At 42.7% G+C, this 15,512-nt stretch overlaps 1 protein-coding gene across 1 annotated transcript; it reads left to right on the top strand.

Annotated features, from left to right (window-relative positions):
* Window positions 1-2,616: 2,616 nt before the first annotated feature.
* Window positions 2,617-14,203, top strand: LOC310754904 (uncharacterized protein; the record flags this gene model as incomplete). The annotated part of the gene is made up of 4 exons (XM_083597452.1): window positions 2,617-2,654; window positions 10,834-10,929; window positions 12,005-12,529; window positions 14,001-14,203. The coding sequence occupies exons 1-4, from the start codon at window positions 2,648-2,650 to the stop codon at window positions 14,201-14,203; spliced, it is 831 nt and encodes a 276-aa protein (XP_083453578.1). The 5' UTR covers window positions 2,617-2,647.
* Window positions 14,204-15,512: the final 1,309 nt, after the last annotated feature.

Below are 15,512 nucleotides of genomic sequence, written 5' to 3'. Positions count from 1 at the left end.
TCCATGATTTTTACATACCGTTGTAGTTTAAACTCTGGATTCACCTATCAGCTTTATTCCTGAGCTATAATGGGTAGCTGCCCCCCCTTTCCTTTTTGGTGTTTGAATTATTGGGAAAAAGTCATGAGGCATGAGTATATATTTGCAACCTTCATACTGCTTTCATATCCAAGTAAGGATTAACAGCTTATTTACAAGAAATAAACCCTTTTCGTATTTGCCTTTACAGTTCAGGTGGAATTCTTGCATGTAAAACAAAGATGTAGCTCATTTTGTGTAGTTGTTAGGCACTGTTAGATTCTAAGAATGTGAAATTATTGGGTGGTCTTCGATAAATAGTCATCTTTTAGCCTCAGTCCTTCTACCATTTGCACAATGAGGAAATCTGGCCTACTTTACAAAGGAGAACAGGAGAAGGCAACCATATTATACCTTCAGTAAGAAACTTCTGAAACTTCTAAGTGGCTACTAAGATGGCTAACCATCTCAAAGCTAGCCCTAAGCATGTTTACTCAGAAGTCTCTCTAAGTTCATTGGAAGGTACGCCTTCATAAGTTCATTTAGGATTACTTTTTTCTGAGTGCTTTATGAACCTTGAAAACAAAAGTGAAGCTGAGTTAGAGTATGCAGAATTTTGTATGTGAAGGCTATGTTTTTAAACACTGGTACTACTAAGTGATCTTACTCTTTGGACAGTGTGATTACTCCCTACTAAATGTCACATACCACTACTTGGTCATAGCTCAGTAGTAGAGCATCTGCTTTGCATGCAGAAGGTCCCAGGCGCAATCTCTGGCATCTCCAAGTAGGGCTGGGAAATTCTGAAACCCGGGGGAGCCAGTCATTGTAGATTGTACTGAACTAGATAGACCAGTGGTCTGATTCAGAATAAGCCTAAGGTAACTTCCCGTGTACTTGTTTTAAAATTAAGACTGTGATATATCCTTTTATAGTAGCAACTTCTCCAACCCTCTTACCCCTCTTTTTTGGCTTTGTATGCTACATAGGGAAACTTTCTCTTGGCTTCATGGGAAGACTTCCTTCCTTTGTAGCTGCTTAACTTCAGACTCACTGGCATTATTGAGAATAGGGACCATTTGAAACAAACAGTTTTTTGGTTCACAAGTAAATAGAAATCCAAACCACCCTGACTTAGCCCCCAGTCCTGAACACAGCACAGTGAATCTTTGAAAGGTTTCTTTTTTTAAAACCCTTCAAAAACCCAACCATCAGATATCACTTGACAATGCATGTCTATTTCACCAAGGGAAAGGTTAGCTGAGTGGTTGAAAACAAGAAAAGCATGGAAATGACTCTTAGGTTGCTTATTTTGGGCATAGCCCACCCTTCAACAAAATTAGGGCTGCTAACAATTACACAGTTTAAAAATACCAAGAAGCAGCCTCAAGGTTAGTTCAGATATTTCAAGTACTGTTGGGAACTGGTGGGTGGCAGCAATGGATTGCAAAGAGATTACTTTACCACGGTGGTGTAAGAAGTGGCCAGGGCTTTCCTCCCATTGAGTGCAAGCAGAAGTTTGTAAGAGCCTAGTGGCGTGTGTTTGCATTTCAATGGATGTGCACAAGTGCTTGGGTGCAGTCCTTGGGTGTTCCGAACAGTGCATCTAGCCTGCCAAGTTTTTTACTGCTTAGTCCAATCACTTCATCAAGATCCTTGAATAACAAAATTCTTTTCTTAAAAACCGGAATAGAGAACCTGTGGCCCATCACCCCTGACCGTTGGCCTTCCAGCAGCACCTGAAAGGTCACAGCATTTGCCATCCCTGCTTTATAACAAAGAAAAGTTTGGCTTGCAGGAAGACCTGGCAGGAAGACCTGGTCTATGCAAATATTAAACCAGGTAGCAAAACTGATCAGGAAAACATTTTTGTGATACTAGCCTCCTTTAATCCTAGCTTTGTACATGAATAATTTTTCTTCCTGAACTGGACACCACTGTCATAGTTAACGCCACTCAGTTTTAAAGACAGTTGCACAGTTTCTTTTTGGGAAATGATTTGGGTGGCACCAGGAGGCGTGACTCAGGTTAGACACTCCAGAGTGGCTGGGGAAACCCAGCCAGATGGGCGGGGTATAAATAATAAAATTATTATGATCTACTGTATATGTGTGCAGCGCGAATGGACAAGGGTCGCCTATAAGCCCGTTGTCATCTTCATTCATGACCCTCTAAAAAGTTTAGTTTCTTCTGGACAAAGGAATCCAATCCCAGTGACTTAGCAATGACTGAAGGACCCCAAGGCCAGACATATTAATATTTGATCTATAATTCTCTACATCCCCACCAGTGTTGGGAAGGGGGAGTCTAGGAAAATGGAGCAGGGCTCTTGGTTTATCCTGTAAAATGGTTAACGTATTTACTGGTAATGGGAAGACTCCATGGTGATGCTATGGAGATGATGCTATACTAACCATGCATGAGGCCTCACGGGGGAATGAAAAGCCCCCCACAGAAGGGAAGAGTTCAACAGGTAACAGGTTTCGACTTGCCTGTGTCCACCAAATGGAGACTGCAAGCACCAGCCCTGCAGTTTTATACCTCCCACCTCCCAGGCAAAGTTCCTAGTGTGCTCAAGAAGAAGCCCAAGCTGACTGCTTCTCTCGCCGAAAGGAAAAGCCTGTCCAACATGAAATGTAAGTAGGGGACTCTTAGAGTACCATGTGGATGAACGACAAACTTTTAGTTGCAGGTGCTGTAATTATTGTTTTATTTTGATTTATTACCCACCCATCACCCTTAAGGTCCCACAGCTGGTTGGAGCAACGTAAAAATACAGTATGACGGATGCCTTAAAGCAGGCATGTACAAAGTTCGTATCGGGGGCCTAATCCAGCCCGCCAGTCGGTTTAATCCGGCCCTTGTGGCAGTTTATTTCCTGGGTTAAAATCCTAAAAAAGAACTCAACAACTTCAATCCTAAAAAAAGGTTAACAATTTTGGTGGCCCTTGGGTCAGCTCTCATGGCCCTTCACTTCATCAAATCTGGCCCTCTTTGAAAAAAGTTTGGGCACCACTGCCTTAAAGCAAATGGCAAAATAGCTCTGTATCAGGACCAACACAGCAGCATTCAGGTTGCCCAAAATATCCAGTGCAAGGAGGAAGGGATCAGGAGGGTTTTTTTTTGGGGGGGGGTAGGTGTTTGGGCCTGAGAGGGTTGCACTCCATGTGGTATAGCGGTTAGAGGATTGGGATAGTATATGGGGGATTAGGGTTCAAATCCCCATGAAACTCACCGGTGACTGAGCCAATTGTTGCTGCTGCTGCTCAGCCTAACCTACCTTGTATGGTTATTGTGGGGATTAAATAAGGAGGTTGAGGATGATGTATGCCACCTCGAGCTCCTCAGAGAAAGAGGTGGGGTATACAGCAGATGCAATAAATAAATAAGAATAGGGTGGGTCCTGAAGTATATATAACAAGTGTCAAAGGCTAGGATAGAGATGTTTCTTCAGTATATGACAAAAACTCTATAGTGAAGATGCCAGGAGCACTGATGCTGCCACAGATAATGCTCTCTCCTGGGCTGCCACAACTCTCGAACTTCTATGGGTGGTGGAACTACTAAGAGCAATTACTAAGAGTTAATGTACTATATACATAATAGTATTAAGAGGTTCAACAGGGAGGGAGATGGTCTTTTGGGCATTTGGGGCTAAGTCATTTGGGCTTCAAATGTAACTGTGAGCACCTTTAATTGGGCTTGGAAACACAATAGCAATCAGAGTTCTGGCTAGAGATGGAGAGAAAACTGATTCTGTTTACATCATCATGAAAAAAACGCCTAACTACCACTTCGCAAACCAATCCACAAACTGAACAGCATGTATTCTTTGGAATTCACACTTTCAAAAATTTGCAGTGCAGTTCTCCAATCAGTTCAGTTCATAAGTTTATTGCTCTACCCAAAGGCCATGGCAAACCTGTAGCAACAGCCTTAATAAAACAACATACGTCCATAATATAAGCTAATATCCATGATGTAAGAGAGAGAAGATACCAGATACACCAACAAACTCAAATCCATCTTGATTTCAGACTAAACCTTTGAATCACCGCAACAATTTATTTATTAATTTATTTCGCCAATTATTTTTATTGATTTTCCAATATAAACCTAGTTACACAAATTAGTTCCAAATTAATACAATTTTGTTAAGAGGCTTCCCACACACAGTTCCTGGTAGATCTTTATTATCTAATATTACTGCGTTTCATATTCTTATTAATTTCTATTACATTCCAATTTCTATTACATTTCTATTACATTACATTCAATTATTTAACTTCCAAAAAAAGGGCTTCAAGTGAGGACCCCTAGCTTTTTTCCTTTTCGTCCTGCGTGCACTACATCCAAAAGTCAGTTTTTAGTCTCTTGGCCTTATATGTCTCTCTGACGTTTTTCTTTTTCCTGTAGCATTTAGGGCTATGTCCCTACTCCCACTGTTGTTGTATTCCAGCCTGGTTGGGGCAGAGCTGAAACTTCAAGGTTAAACCCTCTTCTTTCTCCTGCTCCGCTCCTTCCCATAATACTCAAGCAGTTCCAAATCGACAACAGCAGATCCCTCCTTTCCACTAACACTGAGGATCAACAAGTTCCGAGTTCCAGAGATTTGCCATTTCTTCTTCTGGCTGGGAAAGGAGAGAAAATTCCTCTTCCAACATCCAAAAAGCCCTCATGCAGCTTTCCTTTCGCTGCTACCATAGCATTTTTTTAAATTTAAAAAAATAGGTTGTATCTCAGCATCTCCACAATCAGTCTTATTTTTTTTGGGGGGGGCGGGTAGGCTCCAACTCCTAGCGACAACCTTCCAAACAAAACATCTCTCTCCCTCTTTTAACTCCTTTCAAGCCACACACAGCTTTACATCTTCTTTTAAATCTCAACGTTACATCACACATCAAACCATCCTCACCTGTATATCTTAAAATTCAATATTAGGAGAGGGTTGCTGAATCATAAACGTAAAATCTTCCATAAAATATAGCAGAGAGCCCCCATCTCCTCCATCCACCTCCAGCACAAGATAGATTCTTCTCCCAATTTCAAACCTCAGTTCCATGCAGCTGGTTGTTTGCAGTTGCAATGTACATGTCCTCTTGTGTGCACCTATTCTTAATGCCAATTAAAACCCAATTATAAGGAGAACCTCCACATCCAATGGTGATTTCGGGGGTTTCACATCAGGCAAAGTGAGTAAGCACCCAGCACCTCCACCTGTCCTTGTGCAGGGGCAAGCCATTGAGGTGACAGCAGGTCTCCAGTACCTCCTGTACCTCAATAGGTTTATGTTGTTGTTTAGTCGCTTAGTTGTGTCCGACTCTTCGTGACCCCCTGGACCAGAGCATGCCAGGCACTCCTGTCTTCCACTGCCTCCCGCAGTTTGGTCAAACTCATGCTGGTAGCTTCAAGAACACTGTCCAACCATCTCGTCCTCTGTCGTCCCCTTCTCCTTGTGCCCTCCATCTTTCCCAACATCAGGGTTTATAGGTTTGGTTTAACCACTTCTATCCTCTTTAGTCTGTGCCTCTCTCCTATGTTGAGAGAGTCGTCGCCATGGCATGGGACAGGAACTGGAAACAACCACCATGACAATTTATAGAGATTTTATATAACTCCTTTTTCCTGATAATTTTATTATTATTTTTCAGTCAATGCACAGAGGGCTACTCTCTGTGTTATAAAGCCATTGTTGTCACTCAAAAGAAACCAACCTATTTCTGCCAGGGTGTGGCTACTTGCTTATGTGAATAAAGGTTTCAGAAAGTCTCTGGATAAGAGGCAGGCTAACAGATATTTTTTTTTTTTTAAATAATATTTATTGAAGTTTCCAAAATACAGAAAGAGAAGAAAAGAAATTATGAAGATACATTCAGAACCTTATTTTCAAACATCCACTTTCTGGGACTCCCCCCTTCCCCCACCCCTACTGTATTCCCCTTTCATATTGTTGTTTCCACAAGTTCTATTTCTGATTTAAGGCACAATTTATATACCCCATTGTTCAAATTTAAATTTATACAAACCTTATGCAACACCCTTGATAAAAAAAAAGCAAAAGATCTCTCCCCATAGCCCACCCCCTTTTCTTTCCACAATGTCCCCCTTTTTTCCCCTTAAAGTAAAAGCACACAGAATAAAAGTATAAAAAAAAATAAAAAATATATTAGAAAAAAGAAAACCAATTCAGAAAATAGTTGCAAGCCTTTGGATTCTAATTCTCCCTCCCCTTCCCCGGTTTAATTTCCCTTATCCTCCAATCTATGTTTCCAGCCTGGAAATCTTAAGTCCATCAATCCCATTTTTCCCCCAACTCCTTGCAGAATTATTTCCCATTTCTAGGATTACTTTCTTTAAAAATTAATTCCTGAATCTTTAAAAATGTCAAATTATAAAATTCCCCCCATTGTTCTTTCAAGGTTATAGTCCAGCTTCCTCTTGTTCCGCTGCTAAAACTTTCTTATTCAGAAGTTTAGTAACTCTACATGGGTTGTTGTTATTCAGGAACAAAAACTTGCGTTCAGTCCCTTCCTTCTTCAGTAAGGTATTCTGTTGTCTCCTTTTAGTCTAAACACCCTGTAGACAAGATTCAGTTTCCGTTTTGCAGCTTTCCCAGGAGATAACCAGTTCTGTGAAATTCCGGAGTGTTGTATTTTTCCCGGCTTACGCCCATCTTTGTAATGTCCCGAAACTCCTCTAGGGGGGTTGTTGTAACTTTGTTTCCAAAAATCCGATTGTTCTCCATATTTTCGCCATTTTGTATTCAAGTCTTAACAAATTATATCAAGTTGTAACCAATTTGACCAGCAAGGTCCTTGTAATAAAATCCTCTTTAATATTCCGACTTTGACAGCTACTTTGACAGCTGTCAAAATCACCGGCTCTTTTCACCAGGCTCACTCCTCAATCGCCCCGGTTCCCAGGGAGGGGGGTGCATTTTCCTTCTCCTTCAATTCTTCCTCCAGCACAATTCTTGTACTTTCCCATCATGGAATTCTTAATTTAGCAAAGATACCGTTCTTTTTGGGCCTTGGCTTCCCAATCCTTGTTTTAAAATGTCTACAATAGGGAGGGGGACTGACTTCCTTTTTAGATCCCCCCCCGCTCGTCTCAAATCCCAAAAATTTTTCTTCTTTTAAACCCGATTTCCAATTTACTCACGGGTTGTTGTTAAAAGTCCAAATTCTCAATGGAAGAAGTCAGCGCTCTCCGCCGGATGGCATGCGGCTTCGCTCGGCAGGGATGGCAGAGGACTCAAAGCACCACGCTTCTCCCCGGCACCCGATCCGTAGCCTTTAAAAAGGCTCCTTCACGAGTCGGGAGGGCGCTAGCGGTGCTAGCCGAGTCTCCAAGTCCACGGCCCCCGTGGCCGTGGTTTCTAAGGGTCCCCGCATCGCCGGTGCGGTAAAACCCAGCCCCTGCCGAGCCGGCTCCCTCCGGAGCTCGGAGGGAGTCCGCCATTCGGCGATGGCGCCAACCCGGAAGTCCAAGAGGCAGGCTAACAGATAATGAGTGATGTCTTACACTTGAGGTTAACTACAAATGCAAACTCTGTCCGCATACGTGACCTTGTTTACTGTAGCAGCCATCCAAGACTGCAATAGGCATTACTTGAAAATGCAGCTCAATAAAGGCATTTATTGAGGAAGCTGGTGAGCGTTTGAGCTCTAAAATACTCTGGAGTGGATACCAAGGGAAAAATACGGTATTTCTAATTAGTTGCAGGTCATTTCTGGATTCTGTCCAGAATCCAGATTCTGGGTTCTATCCAGAAGAGCCAGTCTCTTGTTTAGTTATTTAGTCGTGTCCGACTCTCTGCGACTCCATGGACCAGAGCACGCCAGGCACTCCTGTCTTCCACTGCCTCCCGCAGTTTAGTCAAACTCATGCCAGTCTCTTAGTTGACACTTATTCAAGGTCAAACCAGAGCTGAGTTCTGGAATATAATAATGGTTTAAAACATCTTGACAAGCTGCTTTCCAGAGCAGGTTATCACTCAATTCTATATAGCACAGTGCAGGAAAAAGCTCAAAAGGCATAGTAGCAATTTTTAAAATATACTTTAACTGAGCACAGTTTGCTCTTGCCTTAATTGTTGGCGTCCCAGATTCTGTACAAAGAAGAGCTGTTGATATTCCTGGTGCTAGAGAGTATAGCTTCTAGGGGAAATAAAATATCCTGCCTGGTTTCCAAAACCTTAATGGAGTTCAAATCAGAGCCCCAGATTTCAGTGTCATAAAGAATTTGAGTAAGCACTTTACTATCAAATATTTCATAGCAGGTTCAATCAGCTGTTGTAACAGAACTTCATCAATGCCCCAGTAGTTTCCTGTGGTTTGACTTTCACTGCTTCCATCCGAAACTTCCAAGGGAGGTTTCACTAAAGAGTACACCCAGGTATATAAATGAAGCAGTTTGTTTTATACCTTGTCCAATTCTTCATTTTTTAAAACTTCTCAAAAGTATGCAAAAGTGCATATTTAAGTGAGCAGTGTGCAAACAAGTGAATATATTGGGTGAGGGGAGAACATATAAAAATGCATACATTAGTCAAAACTGCATACAAAAGTGTGTCTGTTAGGAGAAATTCACACTCAGATGATGATGAATTTTCATGAGGATTAAAAGAAACACAATTTCAAATTGCTGCAACAACATGGGGGCCTGAGTTTAAGACAAGAAGGTGACGGAAACCAAAACTGAAAGATGGCATCCACATCTCGTTTTGAGAGCTGGGTAGCCAAAGTGGGGCTATTACCAAGGTCAGCTTTGTTGGACTGGTCATGTTGTGTGGATGCCTGATTATCGTCTTCCAAAGCAACTACTCTATTCTGAACATAAAAATGGAAAGTGTAATGCTGGTGGTCAACAAAAGAGGTTTAAAGACTGTCTCAAGGCAAATCTAAAAAAATGTAGTATAAACACCGACAACTGGGAAACACTGCCTGCGAGAGCTCCAGTTGGAGAACAGCCTTTACCAAAGGTGTCATGGGCTTTGAAGACACTCGAACTTAGAATGCAAGGGAGAAACGTGCTAAGAGGAAGGCATGCTTGGCAAATCCACACCGTGACCAGCTCCCACCTGGGAACCAGTGTCCCCACTGTGAAAGGACATGTAAGTCCAGAATTGGCCTCCACTTATGGACTCATTGTTAGAACCGTGTTTGTGGGAGGCAATCTTACTCGGCTACGAGTGATCAAAGAAGAAGAAGAAGAAGATTACCAAGCAACTGGGGTGGGGGTGGCGTGCTCCTAAACCCTCCTCACCCCCAGGTTTTTAGAAATAGGGAAAAATCTTTTCGGGAAGAGAAAATGAGGGGCAGGCTAAGAAATCCCACAAAACAGCTCAGTTTGATAGGTTTTAGGGATGTGACAATGAAGAGTGCATGGCTGGTTCACAAGCTGCATGAAGCACTGGACAGACACACTTTGCACTGCAGCAATTTGTTGCAGTTCCCACTTGTTTAAATAGCACACTTTTAGGGAGGAGAGAAAAATTCATTTAGATAACCTGTTCATATAACAATCCCCAGAATGGAGCCCAAAATGTGTATTGTGTGATGCTTTGCAGCTTGCAGCGGTGGCTGTGTGTGTTATACAATGCTATAGTCCAGTAAGACACTGGTGGATGTGTGAAATAGATACAAGCACACACCGACCCAGAGATGTCTCCCTCTAAGGAAAATGCTTCATTAATACTTGTAAGTGGCAATAATGACTTAATAAGGCATACTATGGCTTGGTGGCTGGCTAAATAAATAAATAAAACGTGGATTGGGTGTGGGTGTATGAAACGCCCCCCAACACTAATAATTTTTAAAGGCAGACTATAGTTGAATAAAATCACTTCTGATGGACTGAATAAAACAGACAAGAATCATAGAATTGTGGGGTTGGAAAGGTACCCTAAAGGGCCATCTAGACCAACCATCTGTAATGCAATAATCCCACCTGAAGAATCCCCAATAGGTTGCCATCCAACCTCTGTTTAAAAAACCTCCAAGGGTGGAGAGTTCACTACTTCCCAAGGGAGCCCGTTCCGCTGTTGACCAACTCTTTACTGTCAGAAAATTCTTTGTAATGTCTTGATTCCTGTAAATAGAATCTGCTGGTTCAGGTCCTTCCTTCCGGAGCTGAAGACTACACGGAACTTGAAGCAAAATAATCAAGCAGGAAAAGATAAACAAAAGGAGGAAACAAAAGAAAATGAAAAAAACAACAGCAAGATTACACCAAAAGGAATATATGAGGAAGAACAGTAGGGTTTGAAAGAAAAGGCTGGATAAAGGGTGGGCATGGGTTGGACTCAAGCCTTAAGGACATCTGCTTCATATCTAGAAGGTCATAGTTTCAGCCCCCAGCCTCTCCGGGTAGAACTGGAAAAGACTCTGTGCCTGAATGCTTGGAGAGCTGCTGCCAGCCAGTGTAGACCATACTATGCTAGGCAACTTGCTGTGTTCCACCAGAACCGTTTTATTAAAATTCCTGCGTAGAGACAGAACTTGCAAAAGTGCAAGAAACCCATGAGACCTAGGTGATTTATTTACTTCAACATCCCTTCCCTAAAGGACTGGGATTGGAGGGCCTGGGCAAAATCATTTCCTTTGTTTACAAGGTTGGCCTGTCAGCTGCAAACAGAGTTCTCTCTCCCTTTCCCCTCTCCCTACCCTGGTGCTTTCCTTAGATGGTAGGTTTAGAGATATTAGTTTTGCTTTTAGCAAGGACTTGCCCACTAGAGGGAGAGAGAGACTGAAGGAGTTGTATGTACATTTTTTGTGTGCGTTGGACTAACAAAGCCTCTCCTTAATGTTGCAGTGCTCTTTGGACTTATTTTGGTTTGGGTATCAATAAAGCTTTCCAGGTTCCAGTGTGTCCTTGAAAAGGAGTACTTCTGCTCTTCTATTCCAAATGGTGAGTCATCCATCCTCCCAAAGACTTATCTATGCTGGGGCATCATTGTTAGAAAATTGTAGAGGGACAAGCTTCCAAAGTCATTACTTTAAGTTTGGGTTTTTAAGAAGCTCCCTGCCGGGAAACTGTCTTGAGGTCACATGCCAGTGGTGGGCAGTAACAGAGGCGAATGTGTGTGGAGCAAATTTTACCTTTGTATGGTAAGCTAGTTGTGATTAAAGGACCCGCCACCCGCTTGAGGATAAGAAAGACACATGGACACAGTATATTAGGTTAATGGGCTAAAAAAGGCCACAACTTTATTGATTACAGCATGTGAGAGGTATTGGCTTAGGCACTGGATAAAACAACAGAGCGTGACTCCACCCCCCTCAGGGAGGGGTGAGTCTAACAAGGGTTAACCACCAGTGGGAAGAGCCTGTTGATGCAAATACAACTGAAAGCTCCCCCTGATGTCACTGGGGGTCATGCCATGGCCCTAGCCACCAGCAAGGGCATTGGACAGGATCCACGACCGCTGGATTCTTTTACCGGAATACCCATAAAATGGAGGGGTAGGCAATGGCCACACCATGCCCTCCAACACACAACCATATTCCAATGCCTAACCACCAATACCCAAAAATTGTGACGATTTGCTACGAGGTAGGTGAAAAACCAAGTGGCCGGTGCCAATTTGCCAGTTGGATAAAAATTCCTACCAGGCCCCTTGGCCAACCAAGGTGACCAACCACAGGTCCATAGTGATGTCAAGAACCAAGCAATGAACTAAGGGAAGGTAGGTGCGTGATCCGACCAGAAGCAGCAGCACAATGGCTGGGAAACACTGCCGCGGCCGCGTTTGAGCAGCTAAACCCCGCCCCCAAGCCTCCAGTCGATTGGCTGGCCATCTGGGGGCGTGGTGTGGCAGCTGGGGCAGCTGGGCAGGGGGCAAAACGCCCCCTGCCAATGCGGGAAACGGCTCCCGCTCACAACTCCTACCCTCCTTGAGGAGGAGAGGCTTTCCTTTCCCAACACGATCACATATAAAACATAAAGCTATCTCTCAAGCATTTTCTGTTTCTGCCACTTCTAGGTTTCCCAGAAGGGTTGACCTCCATTCTCTTTGTGGTAACCAACATCGGAATTCTCAACTCCACCATCTTCAGTAGCCCCAGCTTGGCATCAGTGTCCAGCCTCGCCCTAGCAAACAGCGGCATAACGAAAATCAAACCAGGAGCGTTCAGCATTTTCCAAAACCTCCGCAAACTAAGTTTGTACCAGAACAGTGTAACTGAGGTTAAAGCCTCTTGGCTTTCCAACCCTGGGCGTCTAGAAAACCTGACAGTGGCTCAGAACCTCATTGCCAGTATAGGACCAAAGGACTTTTCAGGGTTTTCCAACCTTACATCGCTGAACTTAGCAAACAATCAGATCTATCAGATATCCAGCAAGAGTTTTAAGGAGCTGACCAAGCTAACGCTGCTTGACCTGTCTGGCAATAAGTTAACAACTTTAGCAAGAGATGTATTTGATGGGCTGATGTTTCCAGTGATGAAGCTGGGTGGAAATCCATGGAACTGCTCCTGTCAACTTCAGGATTTTGGATTATTTCTGCAAGGTAGGTGCCCAAGGTGGCTAACAACCTAGTTGTGGAAACAATACAATTAAAATTATTTGAGAGCAGCTAGAATTCTCTCTGCAACATCTTGGAGGTTACAAATGACACTTAAATCATATTTTGATTAATTGTGGGATTTTGCAGCTATGGCCAAACTGACAGGATTTTTTGGACCCACCTGGAAGGAAGACAGAGACAAAATAATTTTGGGGGTCAAATGGCAGACATACATCGATTACAAAAATAGAGATGGCTTAGAACCAAAATGAATTACCATATTTTTCACTCCATAAGACACATCTAGTTTTTAGAGGAGGAAAAAAAATATTCTGAACGAAACAGTTGATGTATGATTTTTGTGGTTCATGCTGTGGTCACAGACATGTGATCTGATAGTGAATTTGGGGTGACCCAATGCAAAAATCCTGAGGATCCATGTGGATCCATGCTTTGTAACCACATTTTTGCACCATTGCAACCCCAGGAAACAGTGGATGCCTGATTTTTTTGGTGCAGGCTGTAGCCATAGACATGCTATGTGATCTGATGGTGAATTTGGGGTGACCCAATGCAAAAATCCTGAGGATCCATGGGCTTTTACCTCCCCCCCTTCCAGGCAGCCTCCGCTAGCATCCCTTATCTCTCTTCCGATCCCACCAATCAGCTGTTTCCTTTCAAAACCCCTTCCCTCTTGTTTGCCTTAGTGTCTTTTCCTCAGTTGGAGCAGTTTTTTGCTCCTCCTTTTCTTCTAATTTCTTTCCTTATTGCTTTAGTCTTCCTGTTTCCCTCCTTTGCAAGTTTGCTGACTTTACCTCTCCCCTCCTAGGCAGCCTCCTTTATCTCTAGCGTCCCTTATCTCTCTCCCTGATCAGCAAATGATCAGCGGCTTTGTTTCAACACCCACTTCCCTCTTTCAAAAAAAAAAAAAAGCATGAACTGCTTTTTGCCCCTGGGCAATTTGGTTCCAGGGACCGTGCATTTGCTCCATAAGATGCACATACGGAAGAAAAAAGTGTGTCTTATGGAGCAAAAAATATGGTATATGTTTACAAGGTGTTAGTGAATTAATGCCATAATGTTATTGTGAATATATGTGCTCTCTTAAATTAGAAAACTCTTTTTGAAATTGTGCTTTTGGGAGTTTTGTAAACTGTGATCAATGTGATAAATAATATCTTTCTGTTAAATCTTGATAGTTACTGTTTGTAGATTCAACATTTAATGTGATTCAACACAAGTTGAACAGTTTAAAAGTGGGAAGTGGGCCTCTTCTAATCAGAAATTTGAGAGAGGCTGGCTTAATCCTACAGGCTAACTTTTAAAACCAATTTAAGCAATGCCTTCATTTTTATTTTAAAAAATTAATTGCATAAACCATTGAAAATATAAATGGAACCAGACACAATAGATTTCACCAGTGAATCATTTCCCAGTCAGTTTTTCCATTGTTCAAGACTGTGTGTCTTTACAGAGTTGATCAATGCGTCACTGCTTGAAGATGCTGCCTCTGTCATTTGCCGAAGTCCACCAAACCTAGAAGGGATTCCTGTCTGGAACATCTCTGACTTGAACTGTCTGCCAAACTTCTTTTCATCAGCCTTTGAGAACAGCTTCCATAAAGTTGGACTACCAGCTTTGCTGGTATGTTTAGGTATGTTTCTGTGTATCTGTTAATGTTTGATAACATATCTCTGTTGACATAAGAACACAAGAAAGCCCCTGTTGGATCAGGTCCAAGGTCCATCTAGTCCATCATCCTGTTCTCACAGTGGCCAACCAGATGCCCCAATGGGAAGCCGTAGATGGGTCATTGGCCTGATCAGGCCTGCTTTTCTTACCTTGTTAAGTTCTATCTGCTTCTTTTGGAATTCATGTACCCTTTTGAGCTAATATTTTACCTTTCTTTTTTACTTTTGGGCAGTGTTGATTTCGTTCATTCTGATGCTGCTTTTGATCTGGATGGTGAAACGCAGTAATCAACAAATCCAGCCAAGCAAAGAAGCGACTGATCTAACCACCAATGGTCAACCATCTGACTGTGTTGATTCCATGGCTGAACACAGACTGACTGATGGAAAGATCAGAATCACAGAGACAGGGGTGATGTCTCACTCTAGGCTGTTGAGAGTTCGTGCCAAGTCTGCCTCAGCCATACTGTTGCAGGCAGAGTTCTGCCCCAGACCATGTCAGGCCACCAATTTGGCTGATGAAAAGCAAGGGCATCTAACAACTCCCTTCACACTGTTAAATGAAAAAATGCACATGAGAAGTGAGGACCTGTGCAACTTTATGGAACTGTGGTATTACCACAAGCTAGAAACAGACAACAGAAAGGAATTTCAGAGGCACTGCAATGTGAGCTCATTCCCGACTGAAGTATATCTAGAAACTCCAGATATGAAAGTTACTTCAGAAGTGGCAACAAAAAGTTTGCAGGAAAATTGTATTTTGGGAGCATCTGTGAATGATGATAGTAAAGGCTGTGACAGTGCTGAAAATCCCGAACCCTTCTTATATTTAAGTGTTGCTACGACAACAGTTGAAGAGCAAATTGATGTCCCACCTAAAAAAGATGTGGTTATAAAAGCAGGCGGAAGCTGCTCAGTTTCTTTGAAGCGCGCTTTGACATGGCCTTATGAGATAAAATGTTTGGGGCAGAGGTCTAATGTGTTAAGTATTAGAGAATCATTTAAAGGACAGTTCCTCCTGCCTACTCTCAACCTTGAAGAGAAACTGGATGTTGGGAGTTCAGAATTTCAGGAAGAGTGGCTAGAGGTTCATCCCAGGAAGGCATGTCAGCGTTTCGATAATGGTCAGCTTGGATTAAACCAAGAGGCAAAGCTAGCCAAGGAAACAGAGTTTCCATATCATCAAGAATCAAGGGCCGAAATTGCCTTAGAGCCAACAAATGTTGGAAAATCTGAATTCACTGTAGATCTGCAAAGACAGCATGATCTGAGCACATGCCCCAAAGAGGGTGATC

The sequence above is a fragment of the Podarcis filfolensis genome, assembly GCF_964270895.1.
Source record: "Podarcis filfolensis genome assembly, chromosome: Z".
Taxonomy (NCBI): domain Eukaryota; kingdom Metazoa; phylum Chordata; class Lepidosauria; order Squamata; family Lacertidae; genus Podarcis; species Podarcis filfolensis.
The sequence above is the reverse complement of the archived record's forward strand: the minus strand, read 5'-3'. Positions and strand labels throughout refer to the sequence as shown.